Raw genomic sequence first — 24,449 nt, forward strand, 5'->3', positions numbered from 1 at the left:
CCCAGTGGGCTTGCTATGGCACAGGGAGCTCATCGCTGTGCTTGGTTTACCACCCCACCGTTGAGTCCCCTGCGCAGGCGTATGCGACACCAAGAACGGCTTCTTTTTCTCTTCTTCCTTTACTCTTATGCTCCTTCACTGCTGAAGACTTTCAAATCAGGGTGGGAACAGAAGTCTCAAACTGCAAACACTCTAACGTCATACACGCGTGTAGAAATTCCATGGGTTACTCGATTTTGCAGCTATAATATCATAATAGCTGATATTCTTCGTGTGGGCAAAACCCTTATCGGGTATACATGTAATTATATGCATAAGCCGAGACAATTCTTCGCCCCCAAAGCTCTATTTTTGTTTGGGTTAGTTTCCTTGTTTAGTTGTACAATGGAGACGATGGGATCATTGTACATGCGGACAATGGGATTGGTTTGCTTTTACCCTTTTCAAGTTTCCATGATAATGAGATAACGCACTACAACACCTGCCACCAAGTCAAGACTTTCTTTCCAAGTCAGGAGGTTAAAACCCTATTTGCTCTTGTGGAAAGGATAGTCATGAACTAAACTATGAGGTCTTCACCTCAAGTAATCGGATGCTTCTATTTGGGACTTCTACTTGCAGTCTTCAAGGTACCTCGCGTTTTAAGTTAATAACCCCATAACAGTAAATTATCGACATTTTACAGGACAGAGAGTAATTGAGCTACGAAGAGAAATGCTTTTTATCTCTACAAAAACAGGAGACTAGATTATCAAAATGATATAACTAGAAAGACTATAGGCAAGCTGAAAAAAAACTGCGTAGGCTTTGTAGACAAGGTATAATTCAACACAAGGTTGAAAAGGTATGTTAAACGCCTCTGTGAAATAGAGTAGTTGCGCTGACGTTTCGAGCGTTAGCAGGTTAGCCCTTCCGCTCGAAACGTCAGCACAACTAATCCTTTCTCAGAGGCGTTTAACTACCTTTTTAACCTTGCGTTGATTTATACCTAAATAATCAGCTATCCCCTTGTTGTAATGACCAAGTTTTTGAGAGGATAAATGCTAAAGAACTTTATTAGTTTAGATAATCATTTATTCATATCTTTGCCCAAAATTAAATTCTGTCTGTATTATAGCCTGGAAATATATTATTTTTTGTTACTTAATACACCAAAAACTGGAATTCGACTCTGCCAAATTTCCGTCTTTAATAAGACTTCTTCAGGACTGAAATTTGGCAGAGTCGAATTCCAGTTTTTAGTGTATTGTATTAATTCTTCTGGTTCACGAACACGACTATTTGGGCTTTTTTGTATTTATTCTTTTAAGTTACTTAAATGTCTTATTAAAAGGTCGCAGAAGCAGAGGGCTCTATTGCCGAAACAGGTACTTAAAATTTCACTTTTTATGTTATTTTGTTTATGATGTTATACTGTATATACTTTCACATTATAAAAATCTTTCATCAAATTGTTCTGCCTGGATCATGCAAAGATCATAACCCATTGAGCTTCGGGCAATTGTTGTCATTTTCTTAGTGCCTAAACATAAAAGACATCTACTACTTTCTCAACCGTGCGCAACCCTCTAAAGCTAACATGTACAGGACCCGAAATGATCCCAGGACCCGAAACAATCCCAGGACCCGAAATGATCCCAAAAGTACCCCAACTGATCCCGGGACCCGAAACGATCCCCATGAGTCCCCGAAATGAACCCCAAGGAATTGCAGTAATGGACAAACAAAAGGAATGTGGAAGGATTGGCTTTCAGTTTTAAAAACATATGAAACATTTTAGCGTCATTTTTGTCACTATCCAGAAATTTGAATTAACTAAAACCATAGTATTAAGATTTTTATATACGACTGCGCGGGAAATACAGCTTTCGACAGCTTAGTTGATTCAGCAATTGGGGTCAAATAAAAATTCCCGTGATGGTAATTTGAAGAACCAGGCGTGAATAAATAATTCATACAATAACAAGCCATAAACGAATGTCTCCAAAGATTAGACATGCATCTGCTTTCCCGTAGGACTCGTAGGAAAATGTTTGTTTGTGTTCGGTGAATGAAAGACCTATCATAAAGAGAGATAGAGAGAAATCATGCAGTGGTGTACGCACTACTACATAAGTAAATTCAAAACTCACATATTGCTTTCAACAAAAGCCACATCTCTTAATATTTTGCAACGGTAGTAGAAGGGTTGTTCGAGTGCATTACTCAGTGTGCTTTTGTCATTCCATCTTCTTGGCCAAACCGGCGGTAGGTATTCGCTCGTGTGAACATGGATTTCGTGGTGAAAAACACGTTTGGTTGTCAAATGAATATAAATTTTTAGGGGTGATGTTTACCGGAAACGAGATTTATAGTGTCAGAGTCATGTGTTGGAACTGCAAATGTTTCGAAGGTCAAAAGTTGTTCTGAGCAAGGCTGTGCTTTGGCTGTGCTATGTTTATGTTGTACTCCTTTCAGTAGCAATTAAAAGTTGTGTATTTGTTTTGGACTCTGTTTATGGGTTTACCGCCGGGGCAATGTAATAAATAGAAGTACTGTATTGGAATTTAAGTTTTTTTGAGTCATGTTATTTAGAAATAGATTCGCTGTCAACCCTTAATTATGCTTTAAGAATTGGAAGTGCTTTCTTCTGCTTTCCCTTTGTCCATTACCGCAATTCCGTGGGGTTGATTTCGGGGACTCCTCGGTATCGTTTCGGGTCCCGGGATCAGTTGGGGTACTTTTGGGGATCATTTCGGGTCCTGGGATCGTTTCGGGTCCTGGGATCATTTCGGGTCCTGTACAAACATCCTTTGGAATTAGAAAGCAGTATAATATATAGATTTAGGCACTGCCTAAAAGCGGAGCCATCGTATATCATACAAGTGAAATAAGGTGATAATGGGAAAAAGTGAATAAAGTCAAATAATTCCTGTAGACGCTAAATTTCTCACTATTTTCCTATAATGCCCGCCAAACAATAAATATCATATAAATATCCATGCCATAAGATTAGCAAAACAATAAACAAACACTGCAGCTGATGAAAAATATTGATTTTATGTATCATAACATTACATGGCACTGAAATTTATACATTTATATTGATACGTTGCCCGGTACGAAAAAAACAGCAGGGCATGCCCGCTGAAAACGTACTCCCCGACCGAGTGCAACGCATCCGAGCTCCGAGGGCTACAGCCTGCGGCCGGCGCTGGCTCCGCTATTATTTGAGTTGCGGGAGTTTGGAAGTAAATTTAAGTTGCTGATGACTTAATAAAATAAAATATAATTAGCCGTTTACTACAACACTGGCAAAATATAAAAAAAACTTTCACAGATGGTCTCTTTACCATTTTAAAATAATTCGTATCCCTCCCACTATAAGGCTGATATCCCAAATCCCTGGCATGCTGGCTCCCTTTTGATTGTTTTCAGAGTGCAGTGATGTTGTTGGTCTTTCCTCGGGGCAAATCGAAGGCTCGAAATTGAACTCAAGTTCCACAAAATATCCCGTTAACCTTTTCGGATCACATCAAGGACGACTCTACAATGCGCACGCGTGGTGCGCAACAAAAGATGACGCCGAGCCATATTTGGAAATAGATATTGGCTTCGTTCGCATGATTAAGTCGATTGCGACACAGGGAAACCCTAAGGATGATCAGTTTGTAACGTCATATGCTCTGGAGTCATACGTTATCCCTGAGGTTTGGGTTACATACTTGGAGACAGGGGCACGTCGTATTGTGAGTAATTTGAAACAAAACATTTAAGCGCATTACAGCTTACCGTTTTTCCGTGTCTTCATAAGATGATATCGGAGCGGGTCTCGTTTGCACGAAGGCCATTTACCATGACAACGACCAAAGCCTTTACTAAAACACGGTTGAACTGACAAAAATAGCACTGTTCAAAACATCAATTCATATGACCATCTAAAAGGCAACGAAGCAGCGTTTTTTCACGCAGCTGCATGGAATAGGCACTGAAGTATGGCAGATGGGATGGGAGTTTAATAAACATCCATAGAAAATATTTTTTTTACCAAAAGTATTTTGCGCGGTTTCTTACTGAAAAATCATTTGTAATAGTAATCCAATAAACACAATTTCACATTTTTTGTGCAAGCCGTCATAAACAGAATTTGCTTTTTACATTCTATAGCATCAGTTCAGAGAAGTTTGTTAGCTAACTCCGCTCTCTCGAGATTTGGCTAAGCTTGTCGATTTCCGATCAGGTCTCATGAATACGGATAAACGGTAAACTGAAAACTGTTTTGGTGTGTTGGACCAAGGATATATTAAACAAGATAACATTTTGTGATCCTTTAAACACAGGAGATGGAATACAAAACATTGTTACATTATATTCACTTTCAAAGGCGTAATGAATATTTAGTTTTACTCCGCAATCAAGAAAATCAACCCACCGAAGGTTTTCAAAATTCTAGTAGGGGGTGTTGAGAGTGAGGTGACATCGATGTGCACATTGTTTTATCCGGTTGCTTTTGCCTAAACACGTTTCGAAATACCATTCTTAACGTATAAAAGTGTGTAATAGATATGGAAGAATTAGTAAAAGGGGTTCATTTTCAGAATTTTTGGTCGCATAGATTTCCCTACACGAGCTGTATGAAGCCCCAATAATGTTTCGGCCCAAATGAACTCTCCTGTCTTGCTAGCCTAATAGCCGGCTCTCCGGAGATTCGGGACTCCCTTTCACAGAAATTCCGAATCTCCAGAGAGCCGGCAAGCAGGCTACTGTCTTGCCCCTTTCGGTCTATCTAGATTCCGTTATTACAGGGGGGCTCTTTAAGCCCCCCCCCCCCCCCTCCGGGAACATTGCTATAAGAGGCTACAACTTGGTGACTTTTCCTATCTATCTGCAGACGTTTTGATGGCATTGACATGTCAAAGAAGACGCTCCATGTTACCATGGCAACCGTTTTTTCCCAAAAACTAAAAAGGAGTTATATTTTTATATTTTGGTCCTGTTTCCCAGATTTATATGCCTCTTTTGACTTTATAAGTTTTTTTAGGTGACAAGTTTCACAACAGCGCTAGAATTTTTTTTACCTCGGATATTTGGGGGGGAGGGGTGGATAAATTTTGCTCTCTCATTTCATTACTTGCTGGTGATTATTTTCTGAAAGTTTGATGGTCATAGCCTAAGCGGTTCATGAAATACGGGGGGCTAAAGGGCCTCAGTCACAGACAGCACAAAATAGCCCAGTCTGAAAGTAATTCTTTCGTCAGTTCCAGGGAAACAGTGATGGCGGGCAAAGCGTTAAAAACATTTTGAAGCACATCACCCCAGCTCGTAAGATACGTGTCCACCCAGTCACGTGGTACGGTCACGTGTGCCTCCGCGTTGAGTTATATGGCTGTGATGCAGGTACATTAAATTCATGTAAATTCATGTGTCATACATGCACCCGCTCTGCTACAGGACGTCTTTGTTATTTGTTTTACAGTAACAGCAGGATTACCCTGTTCAATGTGCCAGACATCTGGCTGTTTAATCCACCATCTTATCAACAACACGAGTCGTACACGGGAACGAAATACACAGGGTACCCGTCGCCAAGCTACGTTTGTGACCCCTGATGCCATTCACCCGCTTTACACATGTATTCATACACCCACTTATCAACAGGACGTCTTTGTGATCGTGAGCCATTGCACCCGTTATACACATTGCAAAAGAAACAAGTTAAATACTATAATTTATTCCTTTTTCATTTTTCAGTATGATAATTTTTCAATTGTGAACACCTCCCCCCCATCCCCACTTTTCAACATGCTTCGCGGACCCTGGACCATACACAAATTACAACATGACGTATTTGTGGCCTTTGAGTCTATACTCCCACTTTACAACAGGACGTCTTCGTGATCCATGGGTCCATACAAACACTTTACAGCAGGGTGTCTTCGTGAACCATGAGTCTATACAAACACTTTACAGCAGGATGTTTTCGTGACCCATGAGTCTATACAAACACTTTACAGCAGGATGTTTTCGTGACCCATGAGTCTATACAAACACTTTACAGCAGGGTGTCTTCGTGAACCATGAGTCCATACAAACACTTTACAGCAGGATGTCTTCGTGGACCATGGGTCCATACAAACACTTTACAGCAGGATGTTTTCGTTACCAATGAGTCTATACAAACACTTTGCAGCAAGATGTCTTCGTGACCCATAAGTCTATACTCCCACTTTACAGCAGGATGTCTTCGTGACCCATAAGTCTATACACACACTTTACAACAGGACGTCTTCGTGACCCATGAGCTTATACAAACAGTTTACAGCAGGATGTCTTCGTGATCCATGAGTCTATACTCCCACTTTGCAGCAAGATGTCTTCGTGACCCATGAGTATACACACACACTTTACAACAGGACGTCTTCGTGACCCATGAGTCCATACAAACACTTCACAGCAGGATGTCTTCGTGATCAATGAGTCTATACAAACACTTTACAGCAGGACGTCTTCGTGACCCATGAGTCTATACAAACACTTTACAACAGGACGTCTTCGTGACCCATGAGCCCATACAAACACTTTACAGCAGGATGTCTTCGTGATCCATGAGTCTATACAAACACTTTGCAGCAGGATGTCTTCGTGACCCTTGAGTCTATACTCCCACTTTACAGCAGGATGTCTTCGTGACCCATAAGTCTATACACACACTTTACAGCAGGATGTATTCAGTGTATTTGTGACCCATGAGCCTATCCCACCTTACAGCAGGATGTTTTCGTGACCCTTGAGTCTATACACCTACTTTACAGCAGGATGTTTTCGTGACCCTCGGCTATACACACACTTTACAACAGGACGTCTTTTTGGCCCATGAGTCCACACTCTCACTTTACAGCATACAGCAGGACGTCTTCGTGACCCATGAGTCTATACAAACACTATACAGCAGGACGTCTTCGTGTTCCATGAGTCCATACAAACACTTCACAGTAGGATGTATTCGTGACCAATGAATCCCTACAAACACTTTACAGCAGGACATCTTCGTGACCCATGAGTCTATACACACACTTTACAACAGGACGTCTTCGTGACCCATAAGTCCATACAAACACTTTACAGCAGGATGTCTTCGTGACCAATGAGTCCATACAAACACTTAACAGCAGGACGTCTTCGTGACCCATGAGTCTATACAAACACTTTACAACAGGACGTCTTCGTGACCCATGAGTCCATACAAACACTTTACAGCAGGAAATCTTCGTGACCAATGAGTCCATACAAACACTTGACAGCAGGACGTCTTCGTGACCCATGAGTCTATACAAACACTTTACAGCAGGAAATCTTCGTGACCCATGAGTCTATACACACACTTTACAACAGGACGTCTTCGTGACCCATGAGTCCATACAAACACTTTACAGCAGGATGTCTTCGTGACCCATGAGTCTATACAAACACTTTGCAGCAGGATGTCTTCGTGACCCATGAGTCTTTACTTCCACTTTACAGCAGGATGTCTTCGTGACCCATGAGTCCATATTCCCACTTTACAGCAGGATGTCTTTGTGACCCATGAGTCTATACTCCTACTTTACAACAGGACGTCTTCGTGACCCATGAGTCCATACAAACACTTTACAGCAGGATATCTTCGTGACCAATGAGTCCATACAAACACTTGACAGCAGGACGTCTTCGTGACCCATGAGTCTATACAAACACTTTACAACAGGACGTCTTCGTGACCCATGAGTCCATACAAACACTTTACAACAGGACGTCTTCGTGACCCATGAGTCCATACAAACACTTTACAGCAGGATGTCTTTGTGGTCCATGAGTACATACACACACTTTACAACAGGACGTCTTCGTGACCCATGAGTCCATACAAACACTTTACAGCAGGATGTCTTCGTGACCCATGAGTCTATACAAACACTTTGCAGCAGGATGTCTTCGTGACCCATGAGTCTTTACTTCCACTTTACAGCAGGATGTCTTCGTGACCCATGAGTCCATATTCCCACTTTACAGCAGGATGTCTTTGTGACCCATGAGTCCATATTCCCACTTTACAGCAGGATGTCTTCGTGACCCATGAGTATATACACACACTTAACAGCAGGATGCTTTCAGTGTATTTGTGACCCATGAGCCTATATCACATTACAGCAGGATGTTTTCGTGACTCTTGAGTCTTTTAAAGCAGGATGTTTTCGTGACCCTCGAGTCTATACACACACTTTACAGCAGAACGTCTTTTTGGCCCATGAGTCCACACTCTCACTTTACAGCAGGACGTCTTCGTGACCCATGAGTCTATACAAACACTTTACAGCAGGACATCTTTGTGACCCATGAGTCTATACACACACTTTACAACAGGGCGTCTTTGTGACCCATGAGTCCATACAAACACTTTACAGCAGAATGTATTCGTGACCAGTAAGTCCACACAAACACTTTACACAGCAGGACGTCTTCGTGACCCATAAGCCTATACAAACATCTTTTAGCAGGACGTCGTGATCCACGAGTCTATACACACACTTTACAACAGGACGTCTTCGTGACCCATGAGTCCATACAAACACTTTACAGCAGGATGTCTTCGTGACCCATGAGTCCATACAAACACTTTACAGCAGGACGTCTTCGTGACCCATGAGTCTATACACACACTTTACAACAGGACGTCTTTGTGACCCATGAGTCCATGCAAACACTTTACAGCAGGATGTCTTTGTGGTCCATGAGTACATACACACACTTTACAGCAGGGTGTCTCTGTGGCCTATGAGTCTATGAATCCATCAGGATTTTCCATCAGGGTTTTCCATGAAATAAAGTGTTCTATGTCGTTGTCTTTAAGGCTCCATATGTACTTGCTTAGTTCGGTCGAGTTTCTGTGTTTAGCGTGTCGGAATGAGGCGGTGTGGTTTCTATATCTTGTAATGGATTCGTTCTTGGTTAGTCCTACGTAGGTTTCGGAGGTGTTGTTGTCCTTTCTTGTTACAGTAGCTTGGTAGATAACAGATGATTGGAGGCAGTTTCCGTCAAGGGGGCACGTGTTCTTTTGTCTGCAGTTGCATGTTTTGTTATTGGCGGTGGCGAGGGTCAGGTAGGTTCGGTTGTTATTGATAACGCGATTATGCGTTTGTTGTGGCTGTCAATTATCTGCTTGGTGCTGCTCATGCAGCTTTAACTGATTTTGATTGTGTTCCGGTTGAAGATTTTTCTGAGTTTGTGGTCTTTAGGGAAGTGCTTGTCTATAAGTGAGAGGAATCTGAGGCCGATGTTGGTGCTTGTGTTCTTGCTACAAGGGGGGTTGTACCAGATGATGTTGTTGCGCTGGCGGTTCTTGCGTTTGCTTGTGGTGTTTGGTTCGTAGTGCAGCGTGTAGTTATATCCACGTGCCGCCGCAGGAACAAAGCCTTGTTATGCAACAGCTGAACTATTCAATTTCATCATAACAGCCATTCAAATTTCGCGCCCTATTTTTATGTTAATTTTATACATAGATAGTATATAAGTGATGGTAGTAATATATTCTTAATAAATCTCCTGATGAGTGGGCAACCACGAAACAGGCTTGTATATATATATATATATATATATATATATAAAATGATGGTTGAAGGCTTTCATAGAAAGTGCTCAATACTGGAAAGTAGAGCGGTGTATAGTGTTGGTTTGAGAAAAATACAAACTACATAGGTTTCCCTACAGGCCTGTTTCGTGGTTGCCCACTCATCAGGGGATACGAAGATAAGAAGAAGTCTTATTAAAGACGAAAATTTGGCAGAGTCGATTTCCAGTTTTTGGTGTATTGTATTCATTGTTCTGGTACGATATATATATGTATATATATATATATACATATATATATCGTACCAGAACAATGAATATATATATATATATATATATATATATACATATATATATCGTACCAGAACAATGAATACAATACACCAAAAACTTGAAAAAAAATTTTCGTCTTTAATAAGACTTCTTCATATCTTCGTATCTTATAATACAATAATTACTAAATGCTCAATTTTAATAAAATCCAGGATGGTATTGGTCAAGAACTTTTAAGTTTTAACCTTTAAAAAGGTTAAAAGCCTCCTTAAATAAGAAATTTTTGAGCTGCATTTTAAAATTATTTTTACTATTGCTAATTTCAAGAGTGAGGATGTTCCATAGCTAAGGCGCTGATAACTAAAACGAGAGGTCACCAAGAGTGACTAAAGACTTAATTCTGGGCGATTGGAGCTTAACCACACTGCTCGATCTCAGATTATACGCAGAATGTGGTTTTAATGTCACAAGTTCGCTAAAATATTGTGGTGCGTTAATAATGATACTTTAAACTTTACTCCATACTCAAAGGGAAGCCAGTGTACCTGCCTGAGGAGTGGTGTTATGTGGCTGTGTCTACTCTCACAGATGATAAGCTGCCTAAGGAGTGATGTTATGTGGCTGTGTCTACTCTCACAGATGATAAGCTGCCTAAGGAGTGATGTTATGTGGCTGTGTCTACTCTCACAGAGGATAAGTTGGGCAGCTGCATTTTGGACTCGTTGTACTTCAGTGAGTAGGCCAAACAATAAGCTATAATAGTCTACCCGACTCGTGACGAATGCATGCACCAACGTCTCAGCAGCCTCGAAGGAGAAGTACTTGCGTATTCTTCTGATATTATGAAGGTGGAAAAACGACGCACAACAGGTCAGATGTGTGTGGCAATTGAGAATGTCTTGTCAAACCAGGATCCCAGATTTCTAAACAGGCGTGGATTTCATTATCAAGTCGTCACCTACGTTTATCCCAGAGATGTTAAAGCCGCATTGTCACCAGTTTACTTCCGGAGGTCCGACGGAAACCTCAACCGTTAAAAGACAAAATAATCTATTAGAATCCGAGATATTTAACAGGCCATCCGCTCTAAATAATCAATCACATCCTCAAAGAAACTTCCACTGCTTTCAATATTTTGAAATATTTTTCGCGTTTTCCGTTAAAAATCATCGGATATTGTTAAATAATCCCTTACTGTTGGTAAACCCTTAGCAGTTGCTGTCGAGTCCCGATAATCATTAATTCCGTTTTCTTGTCATTGAGGATAAGGGAGTTGTTATACGTGACCATAATCTGACGTCGGGGATGCAGTCCTGCATGGATTCCATAGCTTTCTCCTGGCTTGACGTATCAGAGGGACTAAACGACAGATACAACTGGACACCATCGGAATAGAAGTACGCCATAGGTAGATGCTTATCAATGACCTCAAGCAGACTACTTACGTGAACAACAGTGGTCCGAGACAGGATAGCCTGTTGTACACCGGAGGATAGGTGAAACTTCCTTGAAACATTGCCTTCGATATAGACACGTTAAAGACCTGGACCTACTAAGAGCAGTTTCGTTCACACCGAGTCTATTCTGTAGGCGATGAATCAGTGTGGTGTGGTTATCAGTATCAAAGGCGGAACTGAAATCAAACAGCACCGGCAAGGTGGTCTGCTGGCTGTTCATGCTAAGAAGTCATGTCATTGCGACCTCTCAAGGAGAGCCGTCTCGGTGCTATGGTTTTTCCGATACGAGGACTGGAACACTGGGTAAAGGCCATGTCGATGCATCATATGGTCTTGTAGCTGAAGAGCCGCATTGGTTTCAGTCAGTTTAGAGACATAAGCCAAGTTGCTGACAGGGCGAACATTGGCTTTGGTCACCAAAGCTCAAGGTCTGCCTTCTTTAGCAGGATGTTGACGAGGCCATCCTTCCACTCATCGGCAAAAGAACCCGACTTAAGAGATAGATTGATCATAGACGTAATTACAGGAATTAATTTATCAAGACACTGGAAAACCAATATTGTCGGATTTTTTAGAACCTCGGTTATTGAGAGCCCGCACATCATCAGTTGTCAGTTCTTTAAAACGACTGAAGGAGAAAGTAGAGTTCGTAGGATCTTCATGGCAATCAGATGGCTCTACGTCATTAACACCACTTCCCATCGCCTCATGGATAAAAAAATTGCCAATATCAGTAGCAAAAGAATGTGCCGTCACAACCACTCGGTAACACGAAGCTTCTATGTTGGGTCAGAAGCGCATTAGTACACCTGAACAGCTTGCCTTGGTCATAGCTGTTGTCAAGGATGAAGTCCGAGAGGTAACTAGTCCTAGCTTTATTTAGCATCATCGTGGCATAGTTCTTAGCCCTCTTAAAGGCAGCTAGATGTTCGACGCTCCCTGTTTTCCTCCATTTTCTTTCCGCACGTCTCCTTGCCCTGATGGCGGCACCTGTCTTCGCCGAACCATGGCAGTCTTGGTCTGTAAGTGATATGGTTTTGCTCTTCACTGGAGCATGACTATCAAGCAGTGTTGATAGAGTTTGATTGTACTTCTTCACTATGCCATTGAGATCCGTCTTAGGGCTAGGGTGGAGTTCACTGCTTCGTAGATCATTTTTCAGCGTGACAATGTTTATAGATTTAATCTTGCAAAACTCTCCAATGAAGGTGCTGACAGTTAAAGGGATAGTTACCAGCCTGGCATCAAATTTCTCGAAATTTACAGTAAATTCGAGATACTCAAACGAGCTCTCCTCTCCAGATCGCACTTTCCTGACAGTGATGTTTTCGTTGTAGAGAATCCCAGTACCTCCCCCTTTCCTATCATCACGTGGGTGGTCGACAAGCCTGTAGCCAGATGGGACTATCTCACGCCTGGCTGCAACATCATTTGGCTGAAACCACCTTTCAACTAAAGCAACAAGATCAGGTTTCGTTGCATGAATAAATGCAAGGAGGTCCGCAGAGTTATATCTGGCAGAACGGGTGTTCAAGACAGGACGCGTTTTAAATGGTTTTCAGGAGCGCGGCGGATGTTCGGAATGTGGATCGAAGCCATCATTTGTAATGATCGCTATATACGAAAGATTCCGGTGCATTAGAATGCCAGGTGTATGCCAACAGTGAAATACCATTGTCGTCCATCAGTATGCAAATTTGCATGGATGTTAAAGAATGAGAGTGAGAGACGAAACGAACAAACTTCATATTCCGGAGCAGATAGTTCGAGATTTCCGCCATGGTGTACCCGATAGCTGCCATTTGATGTAAGCCAGAGATTCTTGTAGTCATTCCGATGAAAGAGCAGCACAAAGCAAGAAGAGATAAAACGTCCAGAAGACGCTGGTGGAATTAGCGTGTCTGCTCCTCATCCATGCACGTTTATGTTACAAATATATTCGGTACACGAACATTTCGTCTGGTTTGCCCGTGGTTAACGTCATATTTTTGTAAAAAAAAAATTAGGACTCGCGAAATTTGCTGAGAAAATATTCGCAAAAATTAAAACGTGCGAAAATAAAGAATAAGATATTTAATCGAAACACGACAATTCTTTACAAAGAATTAAGATTTACAAGGAGCTGATGCTTAAAGACCTGCCTCCTCTTCTTTCCACAGTCGCCCCCTCCCCTCCCTACTAAGCTACAATCCTGGCATTTGTATTGAACTATGCCTTTATAAAATATTTGCAGATCCGATGGTATCACTAGGAATGCACAGTGGCGAGATACCTGACTGGGCGATTACCGCTTCGTCTACATTCTCAACAACATATCCACCTCACAAAGGGAGACTTAACTGGATGTATAGTGGTAGCAAACAAGCTTGGGTTTCTGCTGTAAATGATGTGAATCAGTTTTTCCAAGTCAACCTACAAAGACGGCATTATGTTACAGCAGTCGCGACCCAGAGAAGGTTCTCGACTTCGCAGTACGTAACCTCTTACAAGGTGCAGCACTCTAAATCGTCGTGCGGTTCTTTTACCACCGTTCTCGACGAAAATGGACAGCATAAGGTGCGCCAAGCAGCAACTAGCACAAAACGAAAAGTGCAGTATTCGCAGTAATAATTTAAGATTGGGTAATGCGGTTAAGTTTTATTTGTTTCTGTTTCAGAAATACAAAGCCGATCACTAATGCACTTTCATTATCTCCCAAGGTCTTTCCTGGTAATGCAGACAACGAGGCAGTCGTCCGTAATATACTGCCGTATCCTCTCTATACACGTTGCGTGCGCATCTGTCCGCAAAGCTGGATAAATCACATCAGTTTACGAGCCGATATGTATACGTACGGAATAGGTAATTTCTCCACACGTCGTCACACCACCAGCCCTGTAGTCGTTACGCACCATGTCCGCAGATAGAGCAAAAAAAAATGGCACAAAATTTTCGAATTCTCAATATATAGGCTCAAATGTCCGCATACAAGAAGTTCCTCTGACCAAAAGCTTAATTCCTCACAATCAGTCTATTCCAGGCGTCATGGATTCTCACAATCAGTCTATTCCAGGCGTCACGCATTATCACAATCATTCTATTTCAGGCGTCGCACATTGTCACAGTCACTCTTTTCAGGGCGTGTATTATGTTTTTATAATTATGTGTTATGCTTTACAGGTTTATAATTATGTGTTATGCTTTACGTTTTAAAGCCTCCGCGGTGGACATGATAGAAGGCAATAATAACGCCGTTTACACGGCCTCGTCGTCTTATAACGAAAATCATGTCCCGAATCTTGCTATCTTTTCTGCCACGATTGGTGCGAGATCTTGGTGCCCCTTGACGATAAGTGGGGCGCATTGGCTCAAGATCTATATTGGACACGTGACTATCATAACTGCGATTGTAACGATGGGTCGGGGGGGTTCACATGCACGATGGGTTACCACCTTTCAGGTGAGAAAAAAGCGGTGTTGTTTCTGCCGTTGCCATTGTTGTCTCTGTTGCGGTCGTGAGAAGGCTTGCTCAACGACAACGGCGACGGCAAAAAGAACGTGGGAAAAAAATGATTTTATACTAAATTTTATACTGACCTTATCCTAAACTTAAGTTGACAAACTTAACCCGTATTTATCGTTCTAAAAAAAGTAAAGATTTAAGTATGCAGAGTTATTGATGTCTAACAAATGTTCTCACAGATGTCCTACAGCGTCGACGGCAATGTGTTCCAAGACTACAAGGACGCGGCAGGATCATACAAGGTTTGAAATTTAAAGCCGCATTGTCACCAGTTTACTTCAGGTCGATTACGTAACAATCTCCGATGATTTTTAACGGAAAACGCGAATTTTTTTTTAAATTTTGAAAGAAGTGTGTCTATTGGGAGTCTCTTTGAGGATGTGATTGATAATTTAGAGCAGATGGCCTGTTAAATATCTCGGATTCTAATAGATTCTTTTGTCATTAACGGTTGAGGTTTCCGTCGTACCTCCGGAAGTTAACTGGTGACAATGCGGCTTTAAATGATTAAAAAAACAGCGCATATTGGTAAAAGTAGGGTATCATCATTGATACTATACACATGCCGCGATTATATTATATATCTGACAGACTATTTATTATCTTTCCCTTCCAAGCTAAAAAAGTCACCATGGATGCTTATTTGTACTGTGTGTTATATATTTTTGTTTAATTTTCATTTTCAACAGACATTCCAAGCGAACAAGCAGCACACTGGTTCTGTGACGATTTGGCTTAATCCGAAGATCAAGGCAAAGTTTGTCAAAATATATCCTAAAACTTGGGTTCCTAGTACCGATATCCTCTGCATGAGGGCTCAGTTACTTGGACACAAAAATGGTAACTTGATTCATGGTTTAGTCATGTTTTTGTGTGTTTTTGCGCAGTCCTGAATGACTCCTATGGAGACGCTTTTAAGTTGCTTTAAAGTGATGTCATCACTTCTCGCTGACTCGCGGGACATTTAGCGCTTTTTTGAAGGTCTAGTGAGTTTATTATCCGATCTCATCTCCAAATCCTTGAATGAAAGCCACATAGTGGCCATGTCAGAGAGTTTTTTCATCGAATTTAGCTGAAATAAAATACGAATTCTAATTTCAGTTGAGGCTGGGCCGTTCTTATTTTTGGGACAATTTAAGGCTGAATATGTTCTTAACGATGTTCTTAAATTTTAGTGTATAATATATAGATTTAGGCACTGCCTAAAAGCGGAGCCAACATGACTTTTTTTAGCATAAACTTGTGTAGAACCCTTCCCTGCACTTTCATTATGCATCATGTTCCACCACCCACAAAAAGGCACCATATGTAAAACATATAAAGATTGCATGTTCTATAAATACTGCGATTATTATTAAAAGGTGTCCTCCCAATCCTCCTAGAGAATACATAGAACACATATGTTTTTTGTTGAAGGTAAAATAAAGTATTTATTGACATTTATTTATCGACAAGGATATCATTAACTAAACTATTCTTGATAGACAACTGATACAGCAAAAGTAGCAAAATAAATTTATACTTTGATTAACAGGGAAGGCTTTCAAGTGTGAAGGGAGGTCGTATTTATTTTAAAATGAGGATCAATTACAGTTCCTCACCAAAATTGGGTGCTATTTTATTCTCTTCAAAATTAAAAACAATAAACAAATACATATCAAATTTCTATACATTAATAAGTATATTAGCAAATCACACTATCATAGTGGATTTAAGGTATAAGTACTAATTCCCTGCCTGTTCTGTCCCACTTCCTTTTACTTATTTAAATTACTTTACTTAACTTGCAAATATAGGGCTTTATCATTTTCTTTCTCTTGTGTAAGTTTCAAAGTAAGCAATTCAAAAGTTGGAAAAATATCTTTATTAACCTTCTCTCTTGTGTTTTAGAATGTAACTTTGCTAAGGGTGGATTAAAAGCACTCCAACATATTTTGAAAAAATTCTGAGTACATTATTTTATTATACAGTTAAGAACCACATATAAGAACCTAGAATAAACCTGTTAACCTAAAATTATCGAATTATAATCCTTTTTATAAGCATCTATTAAGCCTATAATTTGAAATAGGTTGAAATAAGAAAATTGATTTCTAAATAGTTTTAAAAATATGATCTTAAGGGATCATATAGGAGACCTGTTTTTGATTTTTATGATTAACTTACTACCTCAATTAATTTACCATGATTCATTGTAATAGCAAGAGACTATGAACCTAAATAGCCTAAATGTCACTAACCACACATTATACAAGAACCTGTCAGGCTAACTTGAAAAAAAAACTAGGTTTTTTACTTTTATAACTCTAGTTCATTTTTTTAGAACAATTTTTCCATTAAAATATTATCTTACTTTTTGTTGCTTTATATGTGTTTATTTTTGGTGACCTACATTAAATACCAATGCCTTATATGTATACATCATGCCCTGGTCATGCCTCTTAGCCAGCAGCTTGTGTCTCAGCTTGATTTCAGAATCTCTGGCTGAGATTAACCTGAAGAAGTTTGGAGAAAAGCATTTAAGAAAAAAAACTGGTAATTTCCTTACGATACAAATATACAAATTACGATACAAAAACCTAATTCACTAAACCTAAAACTAAAAATAGGATACAAATATTATACCACAAAGACCTAATTCATAAAACCTAAAACTAAAAATAGTCCCAACTAAATTTTTCTAAAATGATACACATTACAGAAAATGAACGTATAAACTTTGCTGTCTCATAAAGCTCTATGATCTGATGAGCCAGAGGTTGGAAGAGCTTTTATAGGAGAAGCTGCAGAGGGGAAAAAACATTGCTTTTGAGCAAATTGCTCCTCTACAAAAAAGCTGTCTTGGCTTTCTATGAAACCTGATTTTACTATTGGACCACATTATATTGTGACATGAGAAAAAAAAAATTAAGGAAACATTGAAGTACCCAGGGTTATTGAAAATATTGTAGGTGGTATAAAAAAGGCATATAAAAAAGGCATTTTTTAGGTAATAACAGATCCTCAAGGTCCTAATATGTATGTGCACCTTTCTTTTTAAAGCAAAACAGAATTCCAGAATAGTCGATTTAAATTGTGTTTATCAAATATATGTTGTTTTTCACAAATTACTAATACTTAGGGTTTTAGGAGACCAGCTCTCAATTTCTTTAAGGTTTTAGGAAACCAGTTTATCTATTTCTTTCTCCAAAGAAAGCTGGAGTTTACCCATGTAATTGCTCATCTTAGTGAGAATTTCATTCATTGAAATGAATTAAAAATCACTTTTGGTTTTATTTCTAGTGAGCCAATGCGGATGAATACAAAAATGTATGAACATTCTCACAAAAATTAGGTTTATGATGAGGTCCAAAATCTTGTGACAGAGTTGACAGCTCTAGTAACTTATATTCAATTTATTCATGAAAAATAGTTATAATTTTCCTATGATAGGTGGCGAATAGCAGATTTAGAGATCGAATTTGATAAATACAGCCTAGAATATTTATTCCCTGAGGTAAGTACTTAAAGTAAATTAAATTCAACAATGAAAAAGGTGTTCAAAGTTTGAAAACAAAACAACTCCGAAAGATCGTTCCGCTAAGTACTTAAATACAATACGCCAACTTACCTACGTCTGCTAGTGCAAGAATAAATACATAGGAGCACTTGTCGGAGAAGGTGTCCATATAATTAGCTTGTTTTTTCTTTCTTTATCTTGTGGCTTACTCTGACATTTCAGCTGACCTTGACTCGAGCACAAAGACTAAAAACTTTCAACCATGCTTTTACACAGTCTTTTGCATATAATTAGACAAGTTCATATCCGTGGTTAGCATTCCCACGAATGATTGTTTTCAAGAACTTCTTTTTCGACAATTCTTGGCATTTCTGCAGTCAGTTTTCGTGTGTTTTTGAGAGGGGTAGAAATACTCATCCGCCATATTGTTTTGCGCGCTCTGGAGGCCTGTGCCGAGGCAGATCGCGGCTGGCTGGCAGCTTGTGACAATGACGTCATTGACCAAAAAAACTGAGTCGCCTAGTTATAGACCATTTCTATACCTATGGGGCTCCGCGCGCGGCTCCGCTATGATTTTTCCATATGATACCTATGACTCATCCCTTGCCCTGCCCTGAAAATATGTCCTCGTAACAAAGTTTGAGTCCACTTATGGAAAAATAAATAGTCCAAGGTTAGCAAGAAAATGTTTCTTTCTCTGTGGCTAAAAGGGTTCAGAAATTAGGAGGCATATGACGATGTAGGAAGACTTTGAAAAGCTAGCATCGTTTTCCCCCTTCTCGGTCGCCATTTTCGATTCCTTGAGACAAAGTCAATTTTTCCGCCCTGTCATCTGATTGGCTCATCCGCGAGTCTAAATATAGCCTGATCCTAGGAAACGCCGTGACACCTATATAGTACCAGAATATGGGGAAGTTGATTGCCCCTGGTTATGAGCCCCTGGTAAAACTTAATAAAATTATCATTATATGCCAAATTTCATGATTATTTTTCGACGAGAGTCTACGGATTCAAACGAATGAATTTGTGATTCAGAGAGCGCGTAAGTAAACAAATACTAAAATGCTCTTCGTAGATCCACATAATTAAAGTTGGCTTTGCTTAATTAGATAATTGTTTTTAATTTCATAAGCATTGGAAATGTATGGGAGAAGTAACGAAAATCATTCCTGAAGTTTGTGTCCGGAATTGGAGCCAGTTGACCGGGATTAGGGCAAATCAGTGACACATACTTTTCGAACACGGCGCCCTAAACTTAAAACAATATGTATTTTTAAGTATTTTATTAGGTTAAGGTCCAATCTCGTTACTGGCAAAATATCAAAAGTGTTCTTTTTATTGCTAAAAAGTTATGGTGCTAAATGCAAAAACCGTCCGTAATTGGGGCATTACACTGTACCGCGAATACGATGGCGAAAACATATAATTATTTGTTAAATACGACGACTTAGTGTCCGATGTTTTACGGGTTTTGCCTATCATGACTTTTGAGGTTTGTCAATTGATGATAAAACAAATAAAAAATAAGCGATTGACTTGAAACGGATAATCTAACTAGCCCCTCGAATAGCCCAAACCCAATTTTTCCACAGCATTGTCCAGTCCAGAACAACTATAAATGCAAATCATTGTACCAGAAATAAGACAAAATTTATTGCTACATGATTTTAAACCAAGGCAAACACAGCCATGGAGGAGACACACAGATTCTTCAGAGAGGGCTCAATTAAATACTACATTGTACTTTTGTACAAAATCTTATGGTAATGGTGAAGCAGAAGATCATTAATTCTGTATTTTACACTATATTTTAACACATGTATAGTAATCATTTCAATTCTTTATTCTGATTGGCTGAATCTTTGTTTTGGTCCTATAAATCATCTCCCATATAGGAGACATTCAGGACTGTTGAGGTACTTTTCAAATGGAAAAAGAAAAGTTCATGTTATTTTGTGAAATCTTTCTAAATATATATCTTTACCCCTTCTACTTAGGCGATATTGGTGCACCAGCCTTCATGGACATTACTGCAGACATCGTCGCGAACAAAAACGAAGACGTTTCCCTACCATGTACCTCTACTGGTGATCTACCAATCACAACAACGTGGAGCCATAATGGACAAGTGGTCCAGACAAGCTCGTCCCATTCAAATCTCGTTCTCAGTCACGTGAATGGCTCACAAGCTGGCAGCTACAACTGTACTGTCACCAACTCCCGCGGATCAAACTCCAGGACGACGTATCTTCGTGTCAAAGGTAAAGCAAAATCCGATGGAAATGGCCCATGACACATGGTACTTTGCTAGGATGAAAAAAGCGGCTGACAGGCTGTTTAATAGTATAAATTGCATACCCCAGAGTAATGATAGATGGGTACACAACATAGCATTTTTCTAGCATAAGCAGGTAAGTTCGTGACAAAGTGACGAGTCCTTTCATGCCTTATTGACCTACTACCAGCTTCCTAGTGTGTATCAATAAGTGCTTTTCACTATTATTAGAGCAATAAATCGCGAGCGTATCATGAATGGCGGTAGAACGTTGCCAGTGATTGTCTTTGTACTCATACACAAATAGAAGTGAGGTGTAACTGATTTTCCAAACCTAAGTAACCCTGTCGAATATATTCAAATCCCTTCTTATTTTTTCATTATTGTTCAACCACCACGCTTACAACTCTGTGCCACGTTTTAGAACCGCTGAGCATGTGCTCCAATTACGCAACCCTCAACGATGACTCCCGTTTACTTTCACGCGTGACATCACTACTAATCAGCGATGACGTCAGCATTAACGAGACCAACTGGTACCAATTTACCGGCAAAGCCGGTTATTATCATTTCCCCGGTCACGTGGTGCCCGAAGGCCGCTGCGGCGCTACTGCTTCGGGGTGGATGAGTGGGACGCACCCGTCCGTATCCGAGGGCGTGGTCAAGCGGACTGTTTGTTTCCATAGCAACTCGCAGGAGTGCCGGTACAGTGTTTCGGTGTATGTGCGGAACTGTTTTGGTTTTTATGTCTATAAACTCAGAAAACTTGATGCCGCTTGGAATGCACGTTATTGCGTCGACCACGATAAAGGTGAGAAAATGCTACCGGCGTTATCATAAAATCACATATCTATGGTGATTTGTTTCGTTATCCTGCATATGGACGTTTGTTTTCCGGCCAATACATTTTGAATTTAACTTCTGAGTGGGGAGGATTCTGACAAGTTAATTGTAGGCGTCCCACATGGATAGAAAAGCTTGTTTACTTATTTATATAAAAAGTACCAACATCATTAAAAAAAATTGAATTTATATGTACTGAGCTTGCAAATGTTCTCCACATTTTCAGTGCTAGAAATATCCATTGTCGCATATATTCACTTTTCGTTCACTCCACTGCTGTATATTTATGTTTATCACAAATCGTCCTCTGTAACAGTCAAAACACACATAATGATGTGAAAACTGAATTATTTAATGAGTCACGTGCCATTTCTAACATTAGCAACGACTACGGCAACGCGGACGACGACGGCAGAAGACTGGAATTTTGATTCGGAACTCAAAAACAGCACGTGGAAATGCGTTCTGTCTAATACATTTCAGCCGTTTTCCGTAAAACCACGACGTGAAAACCCCAAGTTTCCCGGTCAATTGAGGACGCGGAGGTTTGCACTGTATCCCCTAACTACGTTCGCTGCTGTAGAAATTATGTCCTTAATAGTTGAGTTTTTATCTGTCTCTGACTATAAATGTTTTGCTTATTCCATTGCAATTAAAATATTGAAAAACCATTTTCGATCGCGTTGTCCTAGCCGTCGCCTGTTGTCCTTAATCCTTTAAGGTGGACAATATTTTCAAAATCTAAAATTGAAATGTCAAATATTTTTATCCCATTTTATGTTTTTAATAGGTGGAGGCTCTGTCAAGGTATTTTCTCAAGTATCACCCGGCCAGGGAGAAACCCGAACACAGCAGATCATGCACATCGAATACCACGTGACCAGTGAATTCACTTGCATGCTCTACTGCTTGCTCCACGTGGGGTGTCACACCTTCGACTATCGCGAGCCGTTGAAGACTTGTAAGCTGAGCAATGTGACTGGGCCTCTCTACTCGGGGGAAGAACACTCGGGGGCCATCTACGGGACGGAACTGCAAACAAGCGTTAACTGATAGGTTTTAACACAAAGTGCGACTCTGACTTGCTTTATGGTCCCCTTGAAAATGGTTCTTTTTATAGCCAAAGAGCAATTTTTGTGGCTTGAATATTTTTTTCAGCGCTTCAAGCTCTCTTTCAAAATTTGCTCAAAAGTTGGCTTTTTCAATAACACCCCCCTCACGGCCCCCTTCCACCCTCACTATGGAGAAATGGATTGAATTTTGCGAGTGACCTGTCAAGGTTATAGAAGTTGCTTGGTGCATTTAGTTTTTAACCTTATAGTGCGACGTGTGCTACCATGGACATTGAAAACATGCAAGAGTCGCCTCCTTATTGGGCTACTCTCAAGATGGCCGTTTCTCTTTCCAAACATCGGGCGCTGAATGAATGGGGAGTAGAAGCAGCCACGCCCTTAACCTCTGCACTGATAGAGGGTTGAACCCAAAAAATATTTAAAAATCTAATGTTTAAAGTGAATGTTTCAAGGGTTCCCACTAGTTTAACCTTATTACCAGTACTTTGTAGATACCACTATATGAAATTAGGATGTGCATGGAATAAATTCACACATGAACTGTCATTGCCATTATCTAGTAGCGCTTTGGGGGCCAGATCGTTACCCTTGTGTAAGATTAATTTATAGTAAAAAATAACTGAATACATTCAGGCCCGTAGCCCGGATTTTGTGCGTGGGTGTTCGTTTCGCGGACCATCTTCTTTTACGTAGCCCGCGTAGCTTGCAGTGGTACTCAATTTTCCTTCATTGGAGCGGACCTTCCAGTCTAGTGGGGTGGTTCATATGGGTGATCAGTATATATGCATGGGGAAGGGGCGATGACCTGGAGTTTTATGGCGTTACGGAGCTACATATCGCGCTACAAAGAACTTCTAGAGATTACACAGAGACAGTAACAAAGGTAGGCGTAAATTATTTTAAAACTCAATAGAAGCATATTTCGAGCAATTTATCAAGTTTTAGCATCGGAAGTGGCGATGTGACGGGGCACAGGGTAACTCCGTGAAACAATTTTTCAAAATTTCAAAGCAAATCGGCTATAAGGGGCACGCTTGACCTGGTTTGACTGTGATAGCCATAATATCTAAGGTATCTATTATAAACTCTATTTGATTTTATGTTTCAAAATGCATGCATCAAATAAAAACAAATTGCTCTTATCTGAGCAGTTCTGTGGTTCTTCGTCCTTATAAATTAGTGGAATTTTAGTTTGGACGTTCTTACTAAAAGGCTCTTATAAAACGAAAAGCGTGTAGTCATGAATAACTCTATTAGTGTTTCCGATGCGTTTGATTCTATTGTTAACAAACTAAAAGTGCCTAAAAGGCATTTTACTGCTGGTGAAATCTAATTATTGTGAAAAAAAAGAGCTCAAGTAATTTGCTTTTGAAAGGCCGCACACTTGACCATAGAATCCATAAATTGATAAATGTTTTGATCTAATTTTAATGAGTATGTAATTACGTTTGTGTTATCGGTTTTCGATGCCGAATCAATTATTTTCTAATATTCAAGACCAATGGTAAAATCCTCCTTTTTCAGGGTTTTTGGACATGTGCTCTTTCCAAATAAACTAACTTAAAATCTCTCTCGGCGATATTTGTCATTCCCGAAGAAACCTTTTTTTCTCAATAAAATACATTAGAGAGAAAATGTGAAAAAAAATGAGCAGTTTTGTCGCATATCACCAGGCGCTTACACAGGGGGGTGCGCTCGCAACCCCCCTGGCGGCCAAAAAGTGGGCCATTTCTTATTAAGGAATCTTCAGATACTATGCTTTTTCCATATGATTCATTTGACTGTGCACCCCCCCCCCCCCACCCCTCCCTGGGCAAATCCTGCGAACGCGCCTGACCACGAGAACCGATCACAGACGAGATTTGTGAGGAAACTTAGAAAATCAATCTAAAGACTTGCAATGACGATAATGCATTCCGCAGACACAGATAACTCCCAACTCTTT

The 24,449-nt window shown here is 40.1% G+C and overlaps 1 protein-coding gene and 1 long non-coding RNA gene across 3 annotated transcripts; one reads left to right on the forward strand and one right to left on the reverse strand.

The window, feature by feature from the left end:
- Window positions 1-127: 127 nt before the first annotated feature.
- Window positions 128-23,646, forward strand: LOC5514016. Of its 2 annotated transcripts, XM_048724315.1 has the most exons (12): window positions 128-629; window positions 1,334-1,367; window positions 3,418-3,728; window positions 5,238-5,376; window positions 13,546-13,868; window positions 14,012-14,153; window positions 14,507-14,751; window positions 14,994-15,056; window positions 15,504-15,654; window positions 20,311-20,574; window positions 21,013-21,399; window positions 22,222-23,646. In XM_048724315.1, exons 1-12 carry the CDS (start codon window positions 567-569, stop codon window positions 22,482-22,484), a joined length of 2,385 nt encoding a protein of 794 aa, XP_048580272.1. In that variant the 5' UTR covers window positions 128-566; the 3' UTR covers window positions 22,485-23,646. The 2 variants fall into 2 exon arrangements, with proteins under 2 accessions (XP_048580272.1, XP_048580273.1); XM_048724316.1 differs by lacking the exon at window positions 1,334-1,367.
- Window positions 16,218-18,966, reverse strand: LOC125561092. The gene is made up of 2 exons (XR_007307111.1): window positions 18,425-18,966; window positions 16,218-17,309 (listed from the first exon to the last, which is right to left on the reverse strand). It is a non-coding gene; the product is annotated as an uncharacterized LOC125561092 (long non-coding RNA).
- Window positions 23,647-24,449: the final 803 nt, after the last annotated feature.

Source organism: Nematostella vectensis, chromosome 2, assembly GCF_932526225.1.
Source record: "Nematostella vectensis chromosome 2, jaNemVect1.1, whole genome shotgun sequence".
NCBI classification, from domain to species: domain Eukaryota; kingdom Metazoa; phylum Cnidaria; class Anthozoa; order Actiniaria; family Edwardsiidae; genus Nematostella; species Nematostella vectensis.

Bases quoted from the DNA above. Each gene is read 5' to 3' on its own strand.
- LOC5514016 (XM_048724315.1), top strand. From the start codon at position 567: ATGAGGTCTTCACCTCAAGTAATCGGATGCTTCTATTTGGGACTTCTA. The intron at 1,368-3,417 runs GTACTTAAAATT...GATTGTTTTCAG, and splicing joins GGGCTCTATTGCCGAAACAG to AGTGCAGTGATGTTGTTGGT. The intron at 5,377-13,545 runs GTACATTAAATT...AAATATTTGCAG, and splicing joins GTTATATGGCTGTGATGCAG to ATCCGATGGTATCACTAGGA.